This window comes from Stigmatopora argus, chromosome 7 (genome assembly GCF_051989625.1).
Source record: "Stigmatopora argus isolate UIUO_Sarg chromosome 7, RoL_Sarg_1.0, whole genome shotgun sequence".
Lineage (NCBI taxonomy): Eukaryota > Metazoa > Chordata > Actinopteri > Syngnathiformes > Syngnathidae > Stigmatopora > Stigmatopora argus.
This window is the reverse complement of record NC_135393.1, coordinates 10136803-10162926: the sequence shown is the minus strand read 5'-3', so window position 1 is coordinate 10162926 and position 26124 is coordinate 10136803. Positions and strand designations below refer to the sequence as shown.

The window sequence follows — 26124 nt, the reverse complement described above, 5'->3', positions numbered from 1 at the left end:
TCAAGTATTTTTTCAGGCAATTAAACCCCGATGATGCTGACAAATAGTCGTTTTTGTTGTGTTTGGCCTAATTGTGATCTACTCACTTTAGTTATCACAACTTTTGTATTTACTTATTGTATTTAGGTTCACTAAAAAAGAAAACAAAACACTATCTTCATAAATGAGCTGAACAACATAATTCGAGAGGTCATTTTTCAGTTTTTTTTAATTAGCACATACGTTCATTCAGTGCCACTCGGTGATCTGAAGGGGTCGCTGTTTCCCCTCTGCAAAGATGGCTGCTCAGGATGAACTCAGTAAGTTTCTGGCTGCGTTAACAGTGATTCATATCGTATTGCATTGACTTTTTATGGCGATCAAACCTGTACCCCAGTCTAAGCTTGCGTTTAATTAACAATTTGCTAGAATCAAACAATTCAGCTTACTTTACGTTTAGCGACGCGTACAAACGTATTCGTATGGTAATTAGCAGTTGCTAGCTAACTAGCGTTGCAAGGCCGTTTGCCCAGTCATGGTCAAAATGATATGTGCCACAAACCTTCTGAATACACAACGATCGAGCGAGATAATAGCATGGGCCTTTAACAAATGACGGTGTGTGACATCTAGGAGTAGCCATGCACGGTGTCTTGACAATGTTAGCTTCGACTTGTGCGAAAGAAAAAGGGAAATGCGTGCTTAGTTTGAGCTGTCGCTGCTAGAGGACCCGTGCCAGCAAACAGCAGGCTGATCTGAGAAATTAACTCAAGATACATAATATCTGACAGGACCAAAATCAATCCCATCAACATGAATAACATTGCATCATATTGTTATATACAACCGAATTCATATTTTTATTGTCGTCGGCGGAATCGTGGGAGTGCAGACCAGTTGGCCGGTTACACCCCTAAACTAGATCTCATTCAGGTTTGAAGGGCTGTGCAGAAACCAGTCCAAATAATCTTATTGTTTTTATACATTTATTGAACCAGATACCTATTTTAAATTAGGAAACTCTTACAGCACGCCACCAAATGCCATTAAAAGTTTAACTACAGTAATGAAATACTAGTGATCTACCCTGAATGTACTAAAATACTCTTATCTGTAAATCTTGGCCTGTTTCAATGACTAAAATAAAGAATGACCAAACGTTTGATAAACAAATGACATATAATTCATTATTGGTGTCTGAATGCTAGCATCCCTTTTGTGCATGTGCACAAACCCTTTTTTTCTTGAAATTTCTTTTCAATTGAGTTTTACAGGATATAAATGATAAGTATCATTGTTTTTGCTTCATATTTTGTATCATAAGACGTGCACTTGACTTATATGAATTTTTTGAATGAAATAAATTATCATTATCTCCCCAGTGAAATGAAGATTTCTTGAGGCACAATATTTGCATTTAGTGTTGAAGATGGATGAATTTATTCCGCTGCTGTTAAACATGAACATCTAAAAATATTTTTTGCCGACAGATCAACTGGAGCGTGTGTTTCTTCGCCTGGGCCATGCAGACACAGATGAACAGCTTCAGGATATTATCTCCAAATTCCTTCCCCCTGTTCTCCTCAAACTCTCCAGTGTGCAAGAGGGTGTGCGGAAGAAAGTAAGAAGATTTTTATTAGATTTGGCTGCTACTGTACTAACTGCTTTCGAATAGCAAGCGTTTGACCACATTGTGGGTGCCATCTATGTATCTCCTATTAGGTAATGGAGCTGCTAGTCCACCTGAACAAGAGGATCAAAAGCAGACCGAAGATTCAGTTACCGGTAGAAACGTTACTAGTTCAGTACCAAGATCCTGCAGCAGCTTCATTTGTTACGGTATGTGCGTCACATCTTGAAATAAAGTCATTCTAGTGCAGTGCTAGTGGATTAATTTCCCATTCCACCCTAGAATTTCACCATCATCTACATTAAAATGGGCTACCCTCGCCTAGAGGTGGGTAAGCAATGTGAGTTGGCCCCCACCCTACTCACTGCAATGGAAGGCAAGCCACAGCCCCAGCAGGACAGGTAAGGCAACATGCCTTTTTGTTGTTTTGCTTTTCTTAATCATTGGAAACTTGGGTGATGGTTGGTTTTAGGATGATGATATAGCTCATTTGGTTTTAGAAAAGAGGGACGAATAAGGAATATAAAATGAATCAAATCCCTGGCTTGTAATCGAATTCTTTCAAGGGCTTTTTCACCAGATCACATATTCCACCGCTTTTGTAATCTTCTTGATTTGATCTGAATGTGCCTCCGCCCCCGGCTCTCTCCTGACTGAATTATAATTTTGCATTTCTTCTGTGTTTTTTTCCCTCTAGCCTAATGCACCTGCTGATTCCTACCCTTTACCATATGAAATATCCAGCAGATGCCTCCAAGAATGCTTCTCCTTTTAACTTAAGTGAGAGGCCAAAGACAGTACATCTCTTGTTGGAGTTCATGTTGGATGTCTTGCTGATGCCTTACGGGTGAGTTGGAGTCTTGACATTTTAAAAAAGTAGCTCACTAATTCCAATAAACCGGTAGAGTGGAGGGAATCGGTGGTTATTTATGAATGGAATTGACGTGCTTTCTCTCTAGGTTTGTGCTGAATGAATCTCCCACTCGCCCTTCGCCGACCTCCTCCCAAGGAGCTTCTGCTGATGCGGCCGCACCAGCGGCGTCCGGGCAGAGTCTACCGCAGGCTCCCCCAGGGATGAATATCTACGCTGCCAAGAGGGTTATTGGGGAGGCGCAGTGGACCTCTGAGCAGCTAGAGCAGGTTCAATCATTCAAGTTGCTGCTGTCTGTCATTCTACCCGGCCATTGTTTTAAAATGGCTTCATTGTATGTTCGGTTTGTACAGTGTAAGCTGGGCATTGTGAAGTTCATTGAGGCAAAGCAAGTGCCAGAATCGGAGACGGTGGTGCACCTGGTGGTGGCATCCAGCGACACCAGACATAGTGTGGCCACGGCAGCTGATCTGGAACTGAAGAGCAAACAGAGGTAGGTCATTTTATTTTTGTTGAACAAATCAGGAATCGGCATAATAAGCTCTAGATGCTACTCAAAAATATTTGGCATTTTTTTAAATGTATACTTTTTTTTCATCCAGCATTATTGATTGGAACAACTCTTTAATTATCAACAAGATGTACAAGGTCTACCTTGGTGATGTACCGCTCAAAACAAAGGTTTGTGGTTTCAATAAAATGCTTTAGTGACTATCACTGAGCGTATTTGAGCTTAGTGTGGCCTGATTTTAGGGTGGCACCATGAAGCAAGAGCTGAAACATGAACCAGTGAGCACCAGAGTCAAGTTAAAGATCTTGCCGCATCTTTTACGTTCACGTCTTGCGGCAGAGTGCTTCCCAGCGAATATCCAAGTACGCGAGACGGCAACTTTAATTCACAAAAATTCCTCATTTACTGGCTTTCTCTTGTTTATAGTAAAATATACCTATCTTTCCTCTCCTTCAGGTTGTGTATGATGGTTTGTTTGGAGCCAACACCAATAACAAACTGCTATCTCTCACCTTGCAGTTCGTCCATCACATTTGCATGGTGTAAGAAATATATGTACATTTTTCCCCTACCTTGAAAGAGTTAGCTAATTTTTAACAATATTTTTAAACATAAGTTAAATAATGAGTTTCTTATTTTTCAGGTGTCCTGACTCAAATAGACCATTAGGACTAATGCTGCTGAATGGCCTTACTAAGCTTATCAATGAATACAAAGAGGTAAACCATTAAATATATATTTAACTTTGTTCAAACTTTAATCCACTACATGTTTGCCTCCTACTAAATATATTTTTTTTTTTCGCAGGATCCTAAATTACTATGTGTTGCATATTCTGCTGTCGGCAAGCTCTCCAGGTATTTCCAGTCCACTTATTTTCAGAACGCATGTCGTTAGGATTTCTGATTTTACAATTCTTTTTTCCCTTAGCCGTATGCCACAGCTCTTCACAAAAGATATTGCGCTTGTGCAGCAATTTTTTGAATCCATGTGTAAGGTGCGTTGATAGTGAAGTGACTTGATGAGGATAAGCAGGCACAATGTGCAAGTGGATTTTTAGCCTTCCATGTACCTTTTCAGGAGGAGCCCGATGTTCGTCTTGCCATCCAGGAGGCTTTGTCAATGATGGTTGGAGCCTATGCTAACCTACAGGGGGCCCTACTGAACCTGATGGAGGCATTGGTGGCTGCATACATTGTAAAGGTCAGTTAATCCAGAGGAATCTCTGAATGATGTAAATTCATTTTATTTCTATAAAAAAAGGAATGCAAAAAATATATATATACATATACATACATATATATACATACACATACATACATATACATACATATACATATATACATACCTATATATATATATATATATAAACAAACACTACTGTTTTTATGTTATTTTTCAAGTGTATTTTTCAAATTGTGCATGGCCTGTATTAGACTAGTTAATTGGTCGATCATTTTGTTATTATTTTTCATTAAAAGCCCGAGGTCCAAGTACGCCAGGTTGCTGTGAAGTTTGCCACTAAAGTGTTTGGGCCTGATCACGTGCCATCAAGATACCTTCTATTGCTTGCAGCCGGAGACCCGTAAGTTGCAACCACCCACTGTCATGTCATTCGTGGTATTCAGGTCATTTTTTCTCTCCTCACCGTGGCGCTGTTCTGTGCTCCAGGCGTGACGAAGTGTCTTCAGAGGCTCAGAAGGTGTTGAGGACATTTTCCACCAAATGCCCTGAGAAAGAAGGACCCAGGCCGATGCCCTCCTTTCCGGACATGGTTGCCTACATTCAAGAGAAGGTCAAACACATTCCATCTTTTTAAAAAAAATCAGTTTCTACTGTTGCACAATAATTTATATTTATTATTTATATCCAATATTCTGTTTGGAAAATAATCATCAGGCATCTCAGAGGATCAAAACTCCAGCTAAATATGTTGTTGGAACCACTGCTCTTCCTTTCAACCCATTTGCTTTTGGAGAGGTAATTCACACAATTGATTGTAGTTGTGTCTCCTCTTTCTAGTGCAGTGTTGAGATCTTTTTCCTTGCTCCTGCAGATTGTGCTGTACTTGAGGATGTGTCTGGCATACAGCGCGGGCGCCACACCACAGTCCATGCGACTTGGAGACATGCAGGATGACGCTCCGGCCATCGGCCGTTATGTTCGCACACTTCTGGCATCTGAGCCACCGCCTTTGGGGTCCAAGGGCACTGAAACTAGTCCAGTTCATATCTACCTTGAATTGCTGCAGCAACTGCTATCTGCGGTTGGAGGTAACCACACTAAGCCAACTGTGTTAGATCTATCCATTGTCTATATAGTACAAATCCTTTCTCTATAAATAGGTATTCCGGTAATGTATTGTCTCCTGGAGGTGGTGTCTGTTTGCCCAGAGAAACTGGCCCCCAAGTTTGTCGATAAAATTGACTGGATTAAGGTCAGTGTTAGTCATATGGGTTCATTGTCAATCTTCATTTATCCCCCCAAAAATATATCTATATTGATATTACTTAGTCATGTTTTTTTTTTATACATTCAGGTTATAGTGTATTTTTTTCCTCTCCAGAGTCTGATGAACACAAATAAGGAGGACTTGAGGGAGCTTGCAGCCCAACTGTATGCTGTGGTCGTCTCTACCATGACAGGAAATGATCTGCAGGCCGCCGTACATAACTTGGTCAAAATCACAAAAGACAACCGCGTAAGCCTCACTTACCAGCCATGGTAATATGCCAAAGGTCCCCCTTGCCTAACTCGGAATGGGTTTGTTTTGAACTTCAGAGTCCCGAGACCCAACATGGTGCCATTCTGGCACTGGGCTACATGGTGGGAAGGTACATGAGCAAGAAGAAAGCTGCTGCGTGCAGTGAGCCTGCCGACAAGCAGAGCATCACCTCTCAGGAAGAAGATGAAATTGTTACCATGGCAATAAAGACTATTGGTGCGTGCAGGTTTAATATTTTGCACGTTTTTGTATTTTGTCTTTTATTCTTCAAGTGTATGCTTGTTCCAATTTAAGGTTCCTTTCTGGACAACAGTAGTGCGCTGTTACCACTAGCAGCATGTACAGCTCTTGGCGAAATTGGTCGCAATGGAGCCTTGCTGATTCCAGCAGAGGGTGAAGGACTCACCAAACTTTCCATTGTAGAAAACCTGCTTGCTCGCATCCCCTCTGGCAAGGAGAGTGCAAAGGTAAATATTTTGAGCCTGCCAAGAGCACTATCTCAAAGGTCTTTCCAAAATCAACACTGACTTCAAACTTCCGCTTTATCTAGATAAAGGAGCGGTCAGTACAGACTTTGGGCTACCTTACAGTTGGTGATGGAGACTTTCCTCATCAAAAGAAGTTGCTCCAGGGACTTATGGACTCAGTAGAAGTGTGTCATATTCTTTTGAGACTTGGATTATTTTTTAGAAAAGGGAGCTAATAGTAAATTATTGTAATTGAGCCCTTTGACATCACGCACATTGATCCATAATCTTAATCCTGTTTTTTTTTTTTTTCAACCTTTTTTGCTTCCCAAGGCCAAACAAGTGGAGTTGCAGTTCACAGTGGGAGAAGCAATAACAAATGCTGCTTTAGGCACACGTTCTGGAGCTGTCAGAGATCCTTGGATTTGTACAGAAGACCAGTACAACCCACCGTCAAGTAAGAAGTGGAGTCGGCATTGAGTACTGGTTTCTTCGTGTTTAGATAACAAAGTGACCAATTTGGAAATTTAAAACGAGATGATATTGTGGTAGTTGTATCATTTTCATTTTGCATTTTCATTTTGCATTTCCAATGGATGCTAATGAATGCTTTCATTGGCAGGTGTCAAAAGTAATGACGTGGTTCCTTGGGTTCTCAACTCTGTATTGTCCAAGTACATTCCCAGCCAGAACCCTCATGTCCGGCAGGCGGCCTGCATCTGGCTTCTCTCCCTGGTTAAGAAACTCAGCCAACACAAGGAAATCACGGTATGGGCTCCTTACTATTTTGGAGAAAATTGTGACATGGAAAATAAATCCATATTTTGGAATAAAACTTGGCAGGCATAACAAATAACATTGTGGAAACTTAAATTTGGTTTTCTGCTTTCCTTTTCTCTTTCAGTCCCACTTAAAGGAGATCCAGGTGGCCTTCATTTCTGTTCTCTCAGACCCAGATGGTGAGGGAAATTTAACTTAACCTGCTTTTTATGTCACAAACCAGACATGGTTGCAGACATTGTATGCATTCCCTAACCGGAAAAAAAATTAATTTGATTTAGAGCTGAGTCAGGATGTGTCATCTAAAGGCCTCGGCCTGGTCTATGAGATGGGTGGTGAGGCAGACCAGCAGGAACTGGTGTCCACCCTTGTAGAAACACTAATGACTGGGAAAAGGTGAGAGAATTGCAATCAAAGTTCCCATTCCTAAAAACAGGCAGAAGAGCTAACTAACATTAACCCTTGGCGGTCCATATCTTCCCAATTAGAATAAAGCATGCTGTTTCAGAAGATACCCAGGTGTTCCAAGGAGAGGGGATCGGCAAAACACCTGATGGGTGAATATTTCAATTTGTTATTGGATGCAATTTCCGTTATGCTGCACTCTGTTTCACCTAATGCAATATTTGTACGTGTCATATATATTACTTTATGCCCGACAGCCACAACCTATCCACTTATAAAGAGCTGTGCTCGTTGGCGAGCGATTTGAACCAGCCAGATCTCGTGTACAAATTCATGAACCTGGCAAATCATCACGCCATGTGGAATTCCCGAAAGGTGACCGACTTCTTCACTCTACCCACTAAGACTGTCATAACCTATTTAATATTTAGTTTAACAATTTAGCATGCATGTGAAGTGTCTTCCTTCATTTTATTGAAATTAGATTTATTTTTTACTGCCCATCACAAAATGCATATGGGCAACACCAATGCTACAATTGGATGTCAAACGGGGGCTGCATAGATTGATTGTTGAGTGTAATAAAAACTTCTAAATGAAAGAATTGAAGACATTCAGTGTTAGTCCCGTTTAAGAACATTAAAACTTAATTGTTTGCAATATTTGTTGACCACCCGTACTTGTCTTTCGTGTCCTCGTTCAACATAAATTTCGCTTATTTTCAGGGCGCTGCATTTGGCTTTCACATGATCGCCACTAAGGCCGGGGAGCAGCTCGCTCCCTTTCTCCCCCAACTTGTGCCGCGACTCTACCGCTACCAGTTTGACCCCAACCTTAGCATCCGCCAGGCTATGACCAGCATCTGGGATGCCTTGGTTACAGATAAGACCCTGGTACGAAGAGTCTAGAGCTGAACATCCTCTGAAGTTTGTGTGTGTTCATTCATGAGTATTCTGGTTTACCATGTTTGGATTTCAGGTGGACAAGTACCTGAAGGAGATCCTACATGATGTCATTTCTAATCTCACCAGCAACACCTGGAGAATACGAGAGTCCAGGTTAGTTTCCCCTATGGTTGTTTGTCTTGATGTTGTTTGAAATGTTTGTTGACAACCTGTCAGAGTGAAAACGGAACATAGCGCCAGCTATTTCAGTTTGTCATGCCCACGGTGCAATATTCTTTCCACAGCTGTTTGGCCCTCAATGATTTGGTTCGTGGCCGCCAAGCTGATGACCTTATCAATTACTTGGCTGAAATGTGGGAGTCTCTGTTCAGAGTCCTCGATGATATCAAGGTGAGCAAACCATAGGCAATTTTTCAGTTGTTTTATAGCAGTCATGCTCAATCACCAAACTGTGAGAACCCATCCAAATCTGAAAATGATCCAATTTCACATGATTTCTTACATATACTACAATACATCTTGCCAGGATTTCATAACAAGTCAATGCTTCTCTATTAGAGGGCAGAACTTGCAGATAACCAGGGCTGTCATTTGTGCTCATGAGTGAATTTGGAAACGTTTTTGTGAGATTTGCATTTGGCATTGAAATGGGAGATTTTTCCTACAGTCCCTTGCTCCAATAACGGTTGTGAAACATTGCCCCACACAAATTAAAAATGCCTTCTATTTCATTACATTTAAAACAACTATATTTTTCATATTAGATTGCATGTTCTTTTCTACAATGATTTATATATTTTTTTCAGGAATCCGTGAGGAAGGCTGCAGATCTAACGTTAAAAACACTCAGCAAGGTACATCTATCAATCAGTCCATCACAGAATTTCTGTGAAAGTGCAACCAATCATGACTTCACTATCTGTACAGGTATGCACTCGTATGTGTGAGTCTACTGGATCTATTGCCCAAAGAACTGTGGCGGCACTTTTGCCCACCTTACTGGAGAAGGGTATAGTCAGCAGTGTTTCTGAGGTTCGCTCGCTCAGGTAATATCACTTATTGTGTTCATGGATATAATGTGTGGCTTTAATTTGGAAATGAACTGTGTTTCTTTTTATTCTAGCATCCAGACCCTAGTGAAGATTAGTAAAACAGCTGGTGCCCGACTCAAGCCTCATGCTTTCAAACTCATCCCAGCACTCCTGGAGGCCCTGAGCACCTTGGAGCCTCAGGTCTTAAACTACCTCAGTCTCAGAGCCACAGAGCAGGAGAAGGTAACGGAACCCCTCCAATTTAGACTCATGCCAATGTGGCCACTCGTCACTTAAGCTCGTCCCCTGTCTATTTTGATAGAGTGCCATGGATGCTGCCAGGCTCAGTGCTGCCAAGTCTTCTCCAATGATGGAAACCATTAATATGGTAATAAGAAATTACAGAGAATAGAATCATTTCAAGACCGGCCTCCTTAAAGATTTTTTTTAACCCGAACCACAATTTTTACCTTTCAGTCTTGGCCAAATAACCAAAAATCATGTTTACAGCTATATATGGGCTGTTCTAATGAGATGAAAATACACTGGAAAACAATTTTACAGTGCTGGTACTTCTTAAAGCAATGATGCACAATAGCCACTAGATGTCCCAAAAGTAGCAAAAAGGGGGGGATTTGATGAATTACAAATCAAAGAATTAAGACACTAGTTGGGACACCAGCTGTAGAAATTGTCCAAGAACCCCATATTCACATTTTGTTTTTGTTCTCCGTTTGTGTGTTTTGTGTCCAGTGTTTGCAGCACCTCGATGTTACGGTGCTGGGGGAGTTGGTTCCCAAGTTGTGTGAGCTGCTAAAGAGTGGAGTCGGACTTGGAACCAAGGTAGCCGACCTTCCCAAAAACAATTTTCAGATCAGAATATGCTAAACACCTACTATTTGCTGGGCTATGGACTAAGCCCAGCCAAAATAAGTGAAAAACCTCAATAGGCAGGCGGGAAAAAAATAGGAATGTGTGAATGAAAGGCAATGTTTACGTTGTCTCATCCTCACGTTTATCATTTCTTTTCACAGGGTGGTTGCGCTAGTGTCATTGTGTCCCTCACCGTTCAGTGTCCCCAGGACCTCACCCCATACTCAGGTGTCACTTTTATCATGGCCTTTTTTTATGCAAGCAAATAACTAATAATTTGTGACGCATTTAGGTAAACTGATGAGCGCTCTCCTCAGTGGCATCCACGACAGAAGCACTGTGGTTCAGAAAGCCTTTGCCTTTGCTCTTGGACATCTCGTCAGGGTAAAGGACCGAAGAGTTGTTTTTTTTTGCAGCTTTTGATCATTCGGAACCTAAAGTGGCCTACCCTGGGCTAGGTATTTAAGAGCTCTGTTGTTTTGCTCCATTAGACAGCTAAAGACAGCAGTGTGGAAAAGCTACTTCTCAAGCTCAACACTTGGTACCTGGAGAAAGAAGGTAAGGCAACAGTTGAACAAACTAGTACTTGAAATAGTGGCTAATAAATCTTGATGTCTTTCCAGAGCCTGTGTACAAGTCCTCATGTGCTCTGACTATGCACGCCATCAGCCACTATAGCCCCGATGTGTTAAAGGCGCATGCAGGTGTGGGTCTGCCACTGGCTTTCCTGGGCATGCACCAGGCACCCGCCACCGATGAGGAGACCGGAGAGAATCATGATGCCACCTTGTGGGGTGAAGTGTGGCAGGAGAATGTCCCCGGTGAGGAACTTGAGGCTTTTTTTACACAGTTGAGTGCACTTTAGAGCAAGCAGTGGAACAAAACACATGCATGCACGTACACACTTCCAGTGGAATGGACGTCTAGTAGTGACCAACTCATCTCGATTCACAGCAGAAGATTAAAAAGAGCCTCATCATTGCCAACTAATTGAAACCAGGATATTATATTGTAGGTAGATGGGTACGAATGTAATTGAATTATGCTGATCCATTCCAGGAAGTTTTGGCGGGATCCGACTATACATGACGGAACTCATCGCTATTACCCAGAAGGCCCTGCAATCCCAGTCTTGGAAGATGAAGGCTCAAGGCGCAGCTGCCATGGCAACCGTTGCCAAGGAACAGACGGGCTCATTGGTAGCGCCGCATCTCGGTTTGATCCTGACGGCCTTAATGCAGGGCTTGGTGGGACGCACGTGGGCGGGCAAGGTAATGGCCTCAACGTCACTCTCGACTTCTTCAGACAAAATCATATTACCACATCCCGCTTTACTTTTCCCCTCTAGGAGGAGCTACTAAAGGCCATTGGATCAGTTGTCTCCAAATGCAGGTTTTGCATTTCATTGTTTTGGCACTCTTTGCAACATCTTTGGGACAGACTTTTATTCTTTTAAATCCCTTATTAATCGAGCTCTATTCCTTTTAGGTAAATGGGGCATACATTTCTTCAGATTAAAAAATTTGAAGAACCAAAAAGTTCAACCTTGGTTTAATTGGACCATGCTAAAATTTGTGGTGAACAAGTGTGTATTCTTTTTTTAATCCACTGCAAATAATGATTTTCTGCTGCTTGTACTCTTACTAGCACAGAGCTCGAGAAGCCCTGTAGCGGCCAGCCCACGATCTCTGAGGTCCTAGAGGTGGTCCTCAAGGAATGTCGCAAGGAGAATCTGCTGTATAAAATGGCTGCCCTACGTTGCACTGGTGACGTGCTGCACAGCTCCCGAGAGGACCGCTTTAGCGATGTGACCGACATCCTCTTCCCTCTCATAAAGAAGGTAACATTCGATCTAGCCCTATCCATTGCGGGTTTTTTGGGCCACCTCCGAGTTACTCGTGAACATTTTTAGAGCTGTCCGGAGAGCGGCGCAGCGTCACTAAGGTGTCGAGAGGAAGAGGAGGACCGCACCACCAAGGAGAAAGACCTTCAGACTGAAGCTGTTCTGTGTGCTTTTGAAACCCTGGGAAAGACCTGGCCCCAGAATTCCAACACTCAATGTAAGTTCTGCTCACGCACTTGTTAAATTGTGATGATTAGACAAATTGAAGGTTAGCGTCTTGCTTGAAATAATTGGTGCAGCTTTTAGGCATCAATAGTAAATTGCAACTTGTGCAAAAACATGTATCTCATGCAACAAGTTATTTTCTTACGTCTTGCTAAAGTGCAACCTGTGTGGTTTCAAACAGCTCGTTTCCAGGTGGAGGTTTGTACCCTCATGTGTGAGAAGCTGCAATTGAGCACATGGAAGGTGCAGCTCGCTGTCCTCCACGGCATGAAGGCCTATTTACAGGGGTAAAGAATAACCCAAAAGAAGTTGAATTGTCAATGTGGTGTCCTGTTGACTTAATTTTCACTGAACTCCCTCAGATTGTTGTTGTTCGAGAAGAACAGCAGCGATGTGAGCACGCTTTCTCGCATTCTCACCGACACTTGTGCCGCACTCACCCATGCTCTAGGTAAAAACTTGACATTACTGTTGTACTCAAAGAGGGCTGTCTTTTCTAACTGTCATGTGTGTTCCTATTTTACCAGAAAACAAAAGTTATTCTTCTGTGAGGACAGAGGCTTTGTCTGTAGTGGAGGTGATTGTGAAACGAACTGGAGGTAAAAAGCACCAAATGTCATTCCTTCTCTCTCGTTGCCTTAAGACCTTTTTAAAGTTGCTTTTCAACAATAGTAATATCAATAGGAAGATATCATGTATTCATTAGCATGTGCAGCAGGATTTAAAGTGTAAATATCAACATTATAAAGAGATTTGCGAAGAAAAGAAGTCAGAATTCTTTTGGACCATGCCTCATTCAGTGTGCGTCTTACATTTATTGTTTTGCGGAAATCTGTTTGTCTTCCAGAGAGCGAACAGTGGGATTGTGTTTCAGTGAAGAGTCGGGAGCAGCTGCAGCGTTCCCTGTCTACGCTTCAGTCGGACAGCAGACCGGACCTCAGGGACAAAGCGCAAGAGCTACGCAGGCACATCCAAAGCCAGCCCTGAAAACACACCAACGGCCACTCACATGTTGAGGCAAAAGTAAGAAGTAATATAACTTGTTCCCCACAAGTGTCGAAGTGTATTTTGTAGTGTCCTTTCTATTTGGCTCTTTGGAAAAATGATCTAATAATAAATCTGAATGTGAGAAATCTGAGTGGTTGACACTGTCTAATTATAGCCAAGAAAGGGGCTTTTACTACTGTTGTATGTTTGTTTAATTGTTAAATAACAACTATTATACCTTGGCTGTCTCCAAAACATTGACAGTTGACATTATTTCCACAACTACTCGGTCGGTGTTGGTGAAAACTTTGATCAACTGTTGTTTGCAAGATAAATTGACTTTTACTTGTCAAGTCTTGAAGCTAAATTAAAAACCAACCAATGTAAGTGATCTGCTTTAGTTGTTTCAATTTGTCACAAGTGAAATAAAAACAAGCCTGTCTCCTTGACTTATTTTGAATTTCTTTCCAAACTTTATTTTGAAACAGTAAAATGTTTTATATGAAATTTAAATACAATTTATATAATTATTATATTTTTATAATTATTATAACATTTATATAAAATGTAAAATATTTTATGTTCTAGATCTTTAAGGGTGGCTCATGGAGTCCAAAAGAAGGGGCATTTCAGACCACTCACTTGAATTGACAGGATGGCCCTTTAACATAAAAGCAAACCCATACACCCTCATTTGAGAGAATAATTAGAGGGAGCAATAGGTACATTTAATATCATTTATTGAACTCAGTTGCAGAAAGTCACGGGACATAGCAAAGGTTAAAGAATAAAACAGGTAAATGCAACAAAGCTCCAGCAAAGGAATAGAAAATAATTATAGTAAAGAGCATGATTTGTTATGTATTTCAATACTTGCAAAAAAATGTACAATGTGTTGTAATGGTGACCAAACAAGTTGTGAGTCCTGCCTCGTTACGATTTTAATGGGGCAGGTTGGCGTCGCTCTTGACTGAGGGCTGAGCGTGACACTGTAGACATCCCGTCCACAAACTTGGTCTTGAACAAGACGTTTGCGTTGGTGAACATGCCGTCCTTGAGTGACACCACCACAAACTGTTGGGAGATTTTGAAATAATCTACAAATGGAACTTTCCCAGTGGCAGAAATCTTACGGGTTTCTGACGCAGCTGACCTGAGAGTGTGTGAAATGTTGGCGCAGCATTTGCCCGATGTTTTGCGTGTGCGAAAGGTCCAGTGCGGCGTCCACTTCGTCGAGGATGTAAATGGGAGCGGGTTTGAAGAGCAGCATGGCTAGGATGAGCGACAAGGCAACCAAAGACCTGAAAGAAGCACACTCAAAATGAATTGAGGAAGAAAAAAAAAACACTTATGATACCAGAGTTCCTGCACTTACCTTTGCCCACCACTCAGTTCAGATAGGTTCTCCTTCCAGATGTTGCCCAGGGCTACCTTGAACACCAAACCGTCCAGGACACCGCAGCCCTGTGGGGGAGCGAGTTTGGCTGAGGCTCCTGGCAGCAGTGAGGAGAAAATGGAACCAAAATCTTTGTTGACCTGGGAATGCAAACAATACCACTTTAAAAAGGGGTGATTCTCAAATATTGAGGTGCAGAAAAATTACAGAGGACCCTTATTCATAAAAATCCATAATAAAAAAAAGCAATCCACTAACTACTGACAGCCAGGTTTGAGGAATGTTAATTGAGAAAAAAAACTGGCCATTTAACTTTAAGATTTAAATACAACGCTTGTATTAAGAGAGTAGACCTTCTGCCAGGCCATGTTGAGAGCCTCGTTTTTCTTCTCGTCTAGCTCCTCAATAGTCTGCAAGATCTTTGTTTTGTCATTCTCTACAATCCTCTTCTTCTTCATCAAGTCATTGTACTGCACACAACGGGAATCGATCAAAAAGCCTTAGTAATGCGAGTTAAACATTCGAATTGGGTATGCACAGGATTAAAACGTTGCAATTTGTTTTGTATCATCCTGTATTGTGATCTCACCCGCTCCTCTGTCTCATTGAGCATGCTCATAGCCCGCTTATTGACGTTCCTCTCCAGCTTGTTTGTGGTCTCCTTTAGCTTCTTGAGGCGCTGGCCGGCCTCGTGGGGGTTGTTAATCTTAAAGTCGTAAGAGGAGTTGGGCTGCCCAAAGTGCTGACGCTCAGACTGGATCCACTCGTGCTCTTGCAGCATCCGAGTAACCTGTCAGGAGGGACAACCAACAGTGATGAGTGTGTGCATGTGGCCGATGAACAAATTGGACACTGAAATAGGTTCACCTCGTTTGCTGCATCCTGGCTGTCTTTGAGGTGTTTACTGATGTTGTGCCCTAATTCCTTGATCTTCAGCTGGGCTTCGTTGTTCTGCTCTCGTATCTTGTCAGCTTCAGCTGTTTTCCCCTAAAGGGTGCAGCAAACAAAGAGTCGCTTTCGCATTCAAGGAGGAAATTCAGAGGAGAGCTGCCTAATTTCACTACTAAACCCAAAGCCCACCTTAATTTCTTCTGACTGAGCCATGAGGACGTCCTTCCGCTTCGAAAATTCCTCTTGGGCCTTTCGAACCGCTTCCTACACAAGCATGTGCATAATTTGATCACATGCGGCCAACGAGCAGGATTCATTGTCGTTAAATCGTGGGCCATTATAAACCTTGTTCTCCGCTACGGTGGAGGTCATACTGTCGATCTGTTCTCCGATGGCCTTGCAGGCCTCGTCGACAGCCTGAATCTGCTGCTCGTAACCAGCCTGCTCCCGCTGCAGTTCCTCCAGCTCCAAGGCCACGGCATCGGACTCCTATGGATGCAAGGACACCGATGAGGCAATCGACAATTCCAAATTGGGGTGTACGTTCGCATACCTGCTGCTTCTGCTTGAGCTTCTCTGTGAAGGCCCCTGCTTTGGCTTTGGCCACACTGAGCTTTTGCTGGGCGGCTTTCAGCTCCTTCTCCCGCTCAGCTTCTGCGTTCTTCATTTTGTTTTCCAGGACCTTGTACTTTTCCTCTGCTCGTTTCTGCACTTCTTTGGTCACCCGCAGCGTTTCCTCGCTCTCCTCTGGTTACAGAGTAAAAAAAATATGTACAGTGCATGTGATAAAAACAGGTTGAGTAGAGAAGATTCACGTAGCGTTTCTGACCAATGGCTTTGCGTAGCCTCTCGAGCTCCTCTTGCTGCTGGTGGAAGGAGCTCTGCTGCAACTTGGCCTGCAAGATCTGCTCCTCTTCCACCTTCAGATCATGCTGCTGCTTCAGATGACGGTACCTGAACAAAAGGTAAACATTTAGAGGATTCAAGTCATTTGTGGAAAAACAGACAACTCATTGGAGTGTCAGTACTTCTCAGCAATGTCCTTCAAGCCAGCCAATTGTTGCTCAGTATCCCGCAACTGAGCTTCCTTTTCATACAAGTTGCACCGAACCCCCTTCAACTCCTGCAAACTCGTCAGAATAGATGCCGACTGTGAACGAGCTCCTGGATGAGAAAAGCAGAATATTTGAGAACGGTGACATAATCCAAAGCATTCCAACAAAATAAGCGAGCACTTGGCAAAAGGAAAACTCAACCTTACAAGAAATTGTTCTGAAATTATATGTAACATATTACAGTACAATTCATGTCCATCCTCAATGCTCTCACCGCCACTCAGAGTTCCTTGAGGGTCAAAGACGTCTCCTCCGAGAGTGACGGTCTTGGTCATCACCTGCTTATCAAAAGCCACTCTCTTGGCATTGTCCAGAGTATCGCACACCAAGGTGGATCCGAAAACATACTCCATGGCCTTGCTTATGTCAGGCTCAAAGCCCACTAGGGATAGAGCTGTATGGACATTGTTTTCTCCCACCTAACAGAGGAGATTGGTATTCTAAATACAGACTTGCTGACAGATTTACACCCACAACACGGATTCGGTTGGTTCACCAGATTCTTGGCAGCTTTAACCACTCTGTCGCTCAGTGTCTTGGCAGATATTTTGTTCAGTGGAATGATGGTGTATCGTCGCTGCAGTTCTCCCTTCTCCAGCAGCTTCTTACCGGTCACCTACACCCCAAAAAAATCCAAAAAGAGCTCAACATGAGACAAGCCAAACCCAAGTCAGCAAAGACATTGCACACTCACCTCTGTGTCAACCACAATATTATAAAGTCGTCCTCCGGCGACCACCTCCAGGGCAGTTGCATAGGAAACATTGCTCACTGTAATCAAGTTTGCCAGCAACCCTTTGACTTTAGCTCGGTCCCACCCACGCTCAGGATCTCTGCAAGACATTTTAAAATGTTTGAAGTTTTTGTTTAATGGCAGGTTTTAAATGACAATTGTTATCATCATGAGCTAAACCTCAATGTCGTCACCGCTTTCTAGCTTTCTATGTAAATCAATCAATTTTCCATGTTTAGCAAGGACCGATATCACAATCCCTTTAATATGCATATTTTCTGGATCTCACAAAAAACTCAAAAACATGGTGAGGTTTGAACTATACCTAAAAAATAAGGAGATTAAAAACAAAAGACTTAATCAAGAGCCACACAAAAGGATACCTATTTTAAGGGACCCCCACTTATTTGAACAGTTGGTATGCTTTGTGACTTACTTGTAATCAAAGCGAAGATTTGGGAAGCGGGACAAAAGCCGCTCGTAGTTTTCTTTCAGATTTGCTACCTCTCTAGTTAGCTGTCTTCTCTTTTCCAGAAGATTCTCTTCCTTCCCATCTTTGTAAACATTACAAACAGTATCAGAGCGAATTACTGAAAACAACGGTAGACGTGCAAGAATTAAGATGCTTTGACAAAGACGCTGCACCTTCATATTTGAGTTTGGCGAGCTCGGCCTCCAATTTCTCTTTGCTGCTTTTGATGGCTTTCAAACTATCCTGGTCCTTCTTGTAGCCACTGTCCATCTTTTTCACCTCCGCCTGCTTGGTTTTCAGTTCAGCCTGGGCGTGCTTCAGCGTCATTTGGGCCTGAGAAAACAAATGACAGAGCCTGACTTGATGCTCTAACTTTTCCTTGACCGGACAAGACGTGGATTTTAATTAAGAAAGATTAATGCAAAGCTCGCTAGAAGATGTAGCAATCCCTCACCTGCTTGGCCTCAGTGTCAGCCTTGCTCATGTCATTTTTACAGGCCATCATTTGACCAGCCAGCGTGGTTTCCTCTCCGTCCTCATTGGTGGAAAGACCAGCAGACACAGCCTTCAAATGCTGCTCAGCTGCCTCAAGGGCCGCACTGTCCTTTTGGCCTTCCTCCTTTAAAGCCTGAAGCTGCTGCCCCAAATTGGACACCTCCTTTTCTTTTGTCACCAGCATCTTCTTGTCCTAAAAAGTAGATAACAACGCTGATGAGAAGGTACAACAAAGGATTCTGTTGTTTGATCGTCCTTAGCAAATTGTGAATGGAGAAGCATTCCAAATGGTGATTCGATACCTCTTGCATACTCTTGACAAGCTCCTCCCGCTTCTTGGTTTCATCATTTAGGTTCTGTTTTTTCAGATCGAGAGCGCTCTGAGCTTTGGCATCCACACGCTGCATGTCAGCCAGTGTTTTCTCCAGAGATTTTAATACGCCTTTCTCTTCCTGAATATCAGCAAAACAGGAATGATGTGTCAATTACACAGCAATTTTGAGGGATTCACATTGAATTTTCCAAGATAATTTAAAAAAACGTTGATTACTTAGTTATTAAAATGCTTTCTGAAAAGTAGTCGGAATACCAAACAAAGACACTGAAGGGGTCGGGACAACCATTAAGAAAGAGCGCTGCCTCAGCTTAATGCAAAAGAATTTGCGTTTCAGAAACTGTTGCAGAATGCATTCTTTTTTTCTGGGGCATACTTTCTAGAACGGTGAACTCTACTTGCACAGACCTTGTCTTTTTTCTCCTTCAGTTCTTGAATCTGTGCGGAAAGCTCCCGGACTTTGCTCTCGTTCTCAGCCGAGTCAGCTTTCATCTTGGCAATACTCTCCTGCATTACTTTGAGATTTTCAGCTGATTTCAGATTGGTCTCCTCAGCACAGATGAATTTCCAGGCCACGTACAGGCGAGACAAGTGATCGATTTCACGCATGAGTTTCTGGTACTCCAGGTATGACGATCGCTCCTGCAGGATTCATACATTCTGTTCACTCAGATGTAAGTCTGTATTTTTTGGCAAAAAGTAGCTTTGTTAACAAATTCACATGAAAACGGATCTCTAAATGATGCGAGGACTACAAGCAAATAAATTGAAAATTAAGACTCAAAAGGAAGATCCATGCATGCACACGTGTGAACACTTGTGCTTAATCAACGAGCACAGTCAGTCACATCACTAGGTGAATAATGCACAAATAAATCTAAGACATTCAAACAGTGGCATTCACTCATGAATGTATCAGATAGGTCAGGGCTCAGGGGTGTTCAAACCTTCTTTGCTCAAGATCTATTTTGCAAAGAGCCGAGCTTCTGCGACCTACCTTTTTTCCCGGGGCACCAACAAAGATCACGATCGACCCTTTTGATCACAAATGATATAGGTCAACATACCTCTTGTAGTTTCTGCATGGTTGGAGTAATTTCCTCATCCAAAATCTACAAAATCAAAAGTGTAAACGATGGTGTCAACATTTTCCCCCCGTAATGACACCGGTCAAACATTTAGTGAGCCAACATACAGAGTCAATCTCCTTCAGCTTAGCCTCCTTCTTCTCAATGGTCTTTTGGGCGGTAATCTTTTTGCACTCGTACATCCTGGTTCCTGCAGCCTCCTCAATCATAGCAAGTATCTGAAAGAGCAGATTGTCACTCTTAAAGCAGAGGCAAAACAACAATTTGTTTTGGTCGTGTTCAGATTACCTCTGGTGGTTTCATATTTAGGACTTTGGTGATCCTTCCCTGCAATTTTAAGTGAAGAAAAAAGTTGATGTTGACAATATTTTTCATTCTTTAAGAAAATAAAAAAATTAACATAAGGCTAACCTGCATGATGAGGAAATGTGGGTTGTTGACATTGAGGCCAACAGAACAGAACAAGTCCTGCACTCTGGTGTTGTTAGCATTGACTCCATTGATAAGATACTTGTTTCGGCCACCAATTACAACCTGGAAGATAAAACATGACTTTTAAAGTAATTACTACTCACTGGCTCACGATCCATAGGTTCCCTAACCCTGGTCTAGTTGTTGCAAAATATAAACAGAAATAACTTTTTTTAACACTGTAATGAGCATTTTTATATATAAAACATGTTTGGGCCCATGATTGTATGAAAAAAAAAATTGAAATTTTGCAGACCTGTCTTGTGACTGTGATCTCATCATGTGTTTCAAATCCCAAAGGACTCTGGCTTTTGTTGGTGTTATTAAAAGTGATCGACACGGTAGCCTTGGTGATACCCCCCTGTCCATTTTTGTAGACCAAGTCTTGGAGATTGGAAGCTCGCACCTTTGAAATGAAAACACGCATTTAGTGAAAACATAATTGTATTATAAAATACCACAAGAGGAGTTTACACACGTCACCCACTTGCCACTTACGTGAGAAAGATTGGTTATGCCCAAGAGAAAACATATGGAATCCAAAATGTTTGACTTGCCGCTACCGTTCAGCCCGGTGATGGCGTTGAAAAGCGGGTCGAATCCGTTGATCTCAGTCCGTTGTGCGTAGGATTTGAATCCTTCGATGATAATTGACTTGATATGCATCGCTAAGCTGCCCCTGTGTCGCGTCCTCTGAAAATGTTCTATGGTATTTGAAATAATATCAGTACCTTTAGCTTAGAGGGAAACGCGGAAAAACAAAACAGTTCTACTTGTCTTGCTTGAATTTTGGCGGCAGGAACAGAGCTTCTATGGATCCTTTCTACGCCGGTAACAAACAGAGAAAAAAAGAAAAGGGATGTTGCTTGCAGAACACAAGATATTGGAATTCAAAACGTTTTAAAAAAGTTAAATTATTGCAAATTGTTGAATATTTTTTATAAACTTTTACATAAATATGACATTTCCCTTACTATTTTGTTCAGGCATATCTGAGGACTGCTAATATGGTCGGTTGGTATTTTGAAGTTTATAGAGCCATCTACAGGCTGTATGATGCAAATGCAGCGTACGAAACTGCTCAACCATCAGTGCACATACCTAAGTATTTTTAATTTGATTAATCGGGACATTATATATATATATATATATATATATATATATATATATATATATATATATATATATATATATATATATATATATATATATATATATAATATATACATACCAGTGGTGTGCCGTCAGGGCCTTCAAGGCCTTCTCTGCTGGCCTAAGAAATATCTGAATCACAGACTGATGTTAATTATATTTTGTCCATGAATACTTCTTAAATAATTCCAAATATTCTATAATATGCTATATTACTTTTCTATTGCTTTGCTGTGTTATCATTTAACTTTCTTACTTTTTGAACCAGCAAGTTGTTTTGAGTTCTTGCGTTCCCCCAGTTCCCTCTGAACTCACAAGAAAAAATATCATTTCAACAGATAGTGGAAACTCACCAAATATTTTGTGAATCGCCAGCAGCATCCAGAGGTGATAGATGACAGGCATCTTAATTTTAGTGCCAAATTGATATTTTTGGAATAACTTAGGCAGATAAGTGACAGATGACAAGAAACGTAAAAAAACTTCCAAATGAATAAACAACGACCCTAACAAGACTTTGACGAGCCCCACCTCTCACATCAAAAGGAACAAAGAGCCTTCTTTGGCTGTCAAGTTTTATGATAAAAATTATTTGCATTTTTAGTGTATTTGAATGGAGTATTAATGTGAATCTATTCTTAATATTTCTCATTATGCCCCAGTGTTGTCTTTTTTTTTAGATTACAGCCACCATCAAAACACCTCCTTCAGAATGGTGAAGTGTCTCAAAATATTTGACCACCACTCCACAAATTGAATTGAATTAAATTGAATGCTTTTATTGTATATTTTAAGTATAATGGCATTTAAAGCTCCACCACGAAGTGCAGAAATAACAAAAAACAAACAGACAAATAAATAATAACAATAAATAATGAATAAATAAGTAGTCAACAACCTAAATAAGTAGGAAAGTGCATGAATAACAACAGAAACAAAACAAGGAACAGATAAATAATCAATAAATAATTCTATCAGAATTCGGCAAGTTTATGTTGCATGTATGAAATCCATTTGACTGAGTGTACGTACTAGTAGTATATATACGTACTCGTGGCGAACTCACGCAGCAGGTGGCGCTCATGCGCTTTTGTGCGTGAGGTGTCACCGACAAACGCACGAAGAAGAACTATAAATTTTGGGCGCCGTTGTCTTGTTGTCGTTGGCATCGAACTTAACAATAATGGCTGCTAACGCCTTTCCCATCCAACCTGTGGACGTGATCGTCAACTTTTACAGGACAGAAGTCCTTGCGGGTGAGGAGGCAAAACATTTAGCCAGGAGTGACCTGACCCCATCAGTGAAGGTACGTTAATGTCGTTCGTGCATCTCCGATCTCTCCAACGGTTGAACTTTGAAACTAACATCATTTGGATAACGGTGTTTGGCAACGTTTGTACCGCCTGAAATGAGCTTTATAGGTAAATATTTATAAATAAAATTGAATTCCCCAGTTTAGAGGTGCGACAGTGTAAAACGTACTGGTCTTGATTGACTGTCATTAGTAGTGTTTAGGGATCACAAGGCCAATAATAATGGCGAAAGTGCCGTTTCAAATTTGATTTAATGCAACACTTACTTGTTTTTTTTTTTAACAAGTGTACGTTTTCTCACCCATTAAAATGTATAATATCAGATGAGTCACATGTATGCCCCGCCCCCTTTTTTTTAGACTGAAACGGTCCAAATGCTCTACATGAGCGTTTTGCATCAACTTTTTCATTTCAGACCTGAAGTTCGTTCCATGGTAAGTCATAATGTACAGGTAAAGATATGAGCCCTCCAAATACTGTCATACCTAATGTCCATCTCTTGTACATTCAAAGTCAGTGGCCCTTTTCAATCAATTATAAACCTGCAATGAATGAATTTGTTCCATTTTTAACAGGTTCCACTCCTGGAGAACATTGACCATCCCGAACATTACGAGAGGTCAACTGCTATCCTCAATGTTTACTCCTGCATGTGAGTTTCTTTTGTGATAGGAAACTACGAGTGAATCGGAGCATTTGTTTTCATCAAACTGAAGAGAAATGATTTGAGTTTCACTTTACATTTGGTGAAATCACGCGACGTAAATATCATGATGGTGGTGTTTATGTCAAGGAAAGCTGTTGGTTGTACTATATGCATTCGTACAGATGTTCTACTAGCTTACTGACGTTTCTTCATTTTAGGAGACAGTTTCTGCCAACATGTCTTGTGTACGACTTCTCACTTAGTGACCTTCAAGCACCAAGTATGTATGTTTTTAATTAGAGTTCTATTATTTTGAAATCCTATTTCATAAACTGATTAATGGATCGTTTGCTTACATTAAATTGATGCATCTTTTCCAGAAAAGCAGAGAACACTTTCTATTTTGAGCGCCATCATGAACTATCTTCAGTTTAAGAAGCTGAGGATATTGGACATGGCCCACGTGGTAAGTGCCGGAAATACCGTTCAAGTTTTAGTTGCAAAGTACTCTTTCCAAATAGCACCATCATTTTGGACGTAAGAGTTAACGTAATTACACCTTGACAGGGAGTCAGAATGGCATTGTCAGATTTTTTTAAAAATCTGCTTCAGCTTGCTTTATAATGACTAACTCTTCCTTTTTTTTCAGAGGGCAGGTTGGGAAAAGCAGCAGAACCTCAAAAAACAGATCCAGGAAGCAGAAAAGAGAACTCGGATTCTAACGTAAGTCTGCGATGCAAAGTCTAACCTGCTTGTCAATGGTACGCGAGATCGAGCATTTAAAAAGGGTGTCCTCTTATCTCTATCTTTTTACTTTGTGAAACTCTTCAGGACTATCCCACCCGAGCAGCAGGCTGAGGTGAGTAAGCTGGAAGCTGCACTCGCTGAGCTGCAGAACCAAACCACAGATACATACAAAGAAGTGGTAAGTGGTCGCAGAAATGCACCCATGATAGGACTTCTTGGTACTCGGGGGTAAATGAGCATGTGATCTACTTTCAGAAAGCAAAAAATGACATCATTTCAGAAGGGAAATCGAGAATTGCGGAGAAAACTCAGAAACTGGTAGGAGTGCTTTTGCCGAGCCGGTGCGAGATTGTAAATGTTTACACTGGAGAAGACCTGTCAGTTCAATTTTGTTATAGGCCCAGTTGAAGATGGATGCAAACAACGTAAAGGAACACATCATCAAACTCAAGTCTCAAATTGTGGAGTCACCGGAGGACCTGAAAATTCAGATGGAAAGCATGAGGGAAGAGGTCAAGAACCTCAAAATTGCTCTTGTGAGTGAAATTAAGATGTCATAGTTTTCAATCTGCACTAGAGCAATTGTGTTTTGTCATGTGTGAAAAGTACTAATGGTGTTCATGTTAAGGGACAAACCGACGAGAGTGTGGTGGAGTTCCAGAATATGGTCCAGAGATTGAGCCACATTGAAATGGAGATTCAGCAAATGAGTCATTTGCTGAATCATTTGGAAAGCAGCATGAATGTTGTCAAGCAGCAGCATGAAGAGGTATGAACGCACAGACCCACAGAACATGAGTTTGAAACAAACAAGTCAAGTGACTGACTATATATTTACATTCAAAAAATGAGCATGATTTCTAGTTTTTAGGTTGATTGATTGAATTGATTTTTCTTCTTTTTTCAAATTGAGAGGTCCACTTTGGTTAGTCAAAATAACGCCGACATGTTTATTTCCTCATGTCATTATGACTTGGACGTCTTGTGCGTATGTATGCATGCATGTAAACACATCTATCTCCATACACAAGGTCATTCCTAATTCATTTCATGCAGAATGAACAGCTTGTGGCTCAGTCTGAGAAAAAGCAGAATGATCTAAAGAACCTGATCAAAGAGGAGGAGCAGGTGAAGCGAGCTATTGGTATGAAACTGGATAAGGAGGTCAAACAAAGTCTCCGCAGGCAAAAGAAGAAGGAGCAAAAGGAGCAACGTGTCCAAAATGTGTTGGTGTAAGTTGTTTATGTATCACCTTTTGTAAATGCACGCCTATAATTGCGCATACTAGGCTATCTATTGGCTTTATTCTTGGAAGCTGCCTTTTAAATGCAGAAACTTTCATTCACGTGCATGTGTGTTGTCACCTCAAATTTAGAAAGTATGACAAAATACATGAGAAGCATGAAGAAAAGGCCGACAAATGCCAAATGGTTTTGAGAGAGAACCAGCAGCTGAAAGTAAAGATCCAAAACATCACAGATATCTGTGGAAAAGAAACAGAGGAAGCTCAGGTATGAGAATAAAAATATCTCTTTTTATTTACATTGAGTTGACGTTGGTTAGTTTCAAACAAGGTAAAGACGGTTCCTCGTTGGGTGTTTGTTCCATGGATAGGATGGTGGGGTGGGTGCACTTGTCTTGGGAAGTACTTGATCTCATTTGGAACTGTAACAAAGAGCTCTGTCAATTTAGTTTGAATACTTTTCTATTTTCAGGTTATGTATGACACCCTTTCTGCAGCCATGGATGAGCTGGACTCTGAAATTGCCTTGCGCATGTCAAGTCTGAAAGAAGAAGCCATTAAGAAGATGCAAAGATTTTAATGTTTCATTAAGTTCAAATAAATCCATGTACAAAAGGTATGGGGTGGACTGTAAACATGTTCATTATACGTATATACACAGCCACATATCTGGACGTAAGAGACAAAATACTGAGTGCACATGATCATTTTGAACAATTTTAATTGTCTGAAAACATGAGCGCAGAACATACAATTTTCATTTTGATAGTTAAGAAAATTTCCCCAGTGGAGGGTG

General features: G+C 41.3%; 3 protein-coding genes across 3 annotated transcripts; 2 read left to right on the top strand and 1 right to left on the bottom strand.

The window, feature by feature from the left end:
• The first annotated feature begins 228 nt into the window (after window positions 1-228).
• On the top strand, window positions 229-13681 carry ecpas (Ecm29 proteasome adaptor and scaffold). Its single transcript, XM_077604544.1, has 49 exons — window positions 229-299; window positions 1470-1600; window positions 1702-1818; window positions 1892-2010; window positions 2307-2456; window positions 2569-2749; window positions 2834-2973; window positions 3083-3161; window positions 3234-3353; window positions 3448-3533; window positions 3635-3710; window positions 3799-3848; window positions 3922-3988; window positions 4072-4194; window positions 4473-4576; window positions 4663-4786; window positions 4891-4971; window positions 5048-5264; window positions 5337-5428; window positions 5558-5692; window positions 5773-5932; window positions 6011-6183; window positions 6267-6368; window positions 6517-6640; window positions 6806-6951; window positions 7088-7142; window positions 7245-7359; window positions 7452-7520; window positions 7626-7743; window positions 8094-8261; window positions 8347-8426; window positions 8558-8663; window positions 9080-9127; window positions 9201-9319; window positions 9397-9547; window positions 9627-9692; window positions 10058-10147; window positions 10339-10405; window positions 10470-10561; window positions 10669-10735; window positions 10801-10998; window positions 11237-11448; window positions 11526-11569; window positions 11825-12017; window positions 12090-12237; window positions 12427-12532; window positions 12608-12696; window positions 12773-12844; window positions 13093-13681. Exons 1-49 carry the CDS (start codon window positions 278-280, stop codon window positions 13230-13232), a joined length of 5532 nt encoding a protein of 1843 aa, XP_077460670.1. The 5' UTR covers window positions 229-277; the 3' UTR covers window positions 13233-13681.
• A 274-nt stretch (window positions 13682-13955) lies between these two features.
• On the bottom strand, window positions 13956-21014 carry smc2 (structural maintenance of chromosomes 2). Its single transcript, XM_077606292.1, has 25 exons — window positions 20726-21014; window positions 20484-20633; window positions 20168-20290; window positions 20045-20083; window positions 19864-19974; window positions 19736-19780; window positions 19077-19310; window positions 18637-18786; window positions 18294-18527; window positions 18013-18172; window positions 17804-17921; window positions 17329-17467; window positions 17131-17250; window positions 16849-17053; window positions 16548-16683; window positions 16349-16473; window positions 16073-16266; window positions 15865-16008; window positions 15709-15783; window positions 15496-15615; window positions 15218-15418; window positions 14982-15098; window positions 14608-14768; window positions 14386-14533; window positions 13956-14306 (listed from the first exon to the last, which is right to left on the bottom strand). The coding sequence occupies exons 1-25, from the start codon at window positions 20891-20893 to the stop codon at window positions 14166-14168; spliced, it is 3558 nt and encodes a 1185-aa protein (XP_077462418.1). The 5' UTR covers window positions 20894-21014; the 3' UTR covers window positions 13956-14165.
• Window positions 21015-22484: 1470 nt separating this feature from the next.
• On the top strand, window positions 22485-25947 carry nuf2 (UF2 component of NDC80 kinetochore complex). Its single transcript, XM_077605440.1, has 13 exons — window positions 22485-22685; window positions 23052-23126; window positions 23268-23344; window positions 23557-23618; window positions 23719-23804; window positions 23988-24061; window positions 24170-24263; window positions 24341-24403; window positions 24484-24621; window positions 24714-24854; window positions 25142-25317; window positions 25461-25596; window positions 25801-25947. Exons 1-13 carry the CDS (start codon window positions 22563-22565, stop codon window positions 25906-25908), a joined length of 1353 nt encoding a protein of 450 aa, XP_077461566.1. The 5' UTR covers window positions 22485-22562; the 3' UTR covers window positions 25909-25947.
• The last annotated feature ends 177 nt before the right edge of the window (window positions 25948-26124 follow it).

Coding starts and splice junctions, on each gene's coding strand:
- ecpas (XM_077604544.1), top strand. CDS start 278: ATGGCTGCTCAGGATGAACTCA. Junction 4,577..4,662: donor TTGCTTGCAGCCGGAGACCC/GTAAGTTGCAAC, acceptor TCTGTGCTCCAG/GCGTGACGAAGTGTCTTCAG. Junction 8,427..8,557: donor TGGAGAATACGAGAGTCCAG/GTTAGTTTCCCC, acceptor TTCTTTCCACAG/CTGTTTGGCCCTCAATGATT.
- smc2 (XM_077606292.1), bottom strand. CDS start 20,893: ATGCATATCAAGTCAATTATCATCGAAGGATTCAAATCCTACGCACAA. Junction 19,975..20,044: donor TAAATATGAAACCACCAGAG/GTAATCTGAACA, acceptor CTGCTCTTTCAG/ATACTTGCTATGATTGAGGA. Junction 15,099..15,217: donor TCAATGAGACAGAGGAGCGG/GTGAGATCACAA, acceptor CGTTGTGTGCAG/TACAATGACTTGATGAAGAA.
- nuf2 (XM_077605440.1), top strand. CDS start 22,563: ATGGCTGCTAACGCCTTTCCCATCCAACCTGTGGACGTGATCGTCAAC. Junction 24,855..25,141: donor TCAAGCAGCAGCATGAAGAG/GTATGAACGCAC, acceptor CATTTCATGCAG/AATGAACAGCTTGTGGCTCA. Junction 25,597..25,800: donor AAGAAACAGAGGAAGCTCAG/GTATGAGAATAA, acceptor TTCTATTTTCAG/GTTATGTATGACACCCTTTC.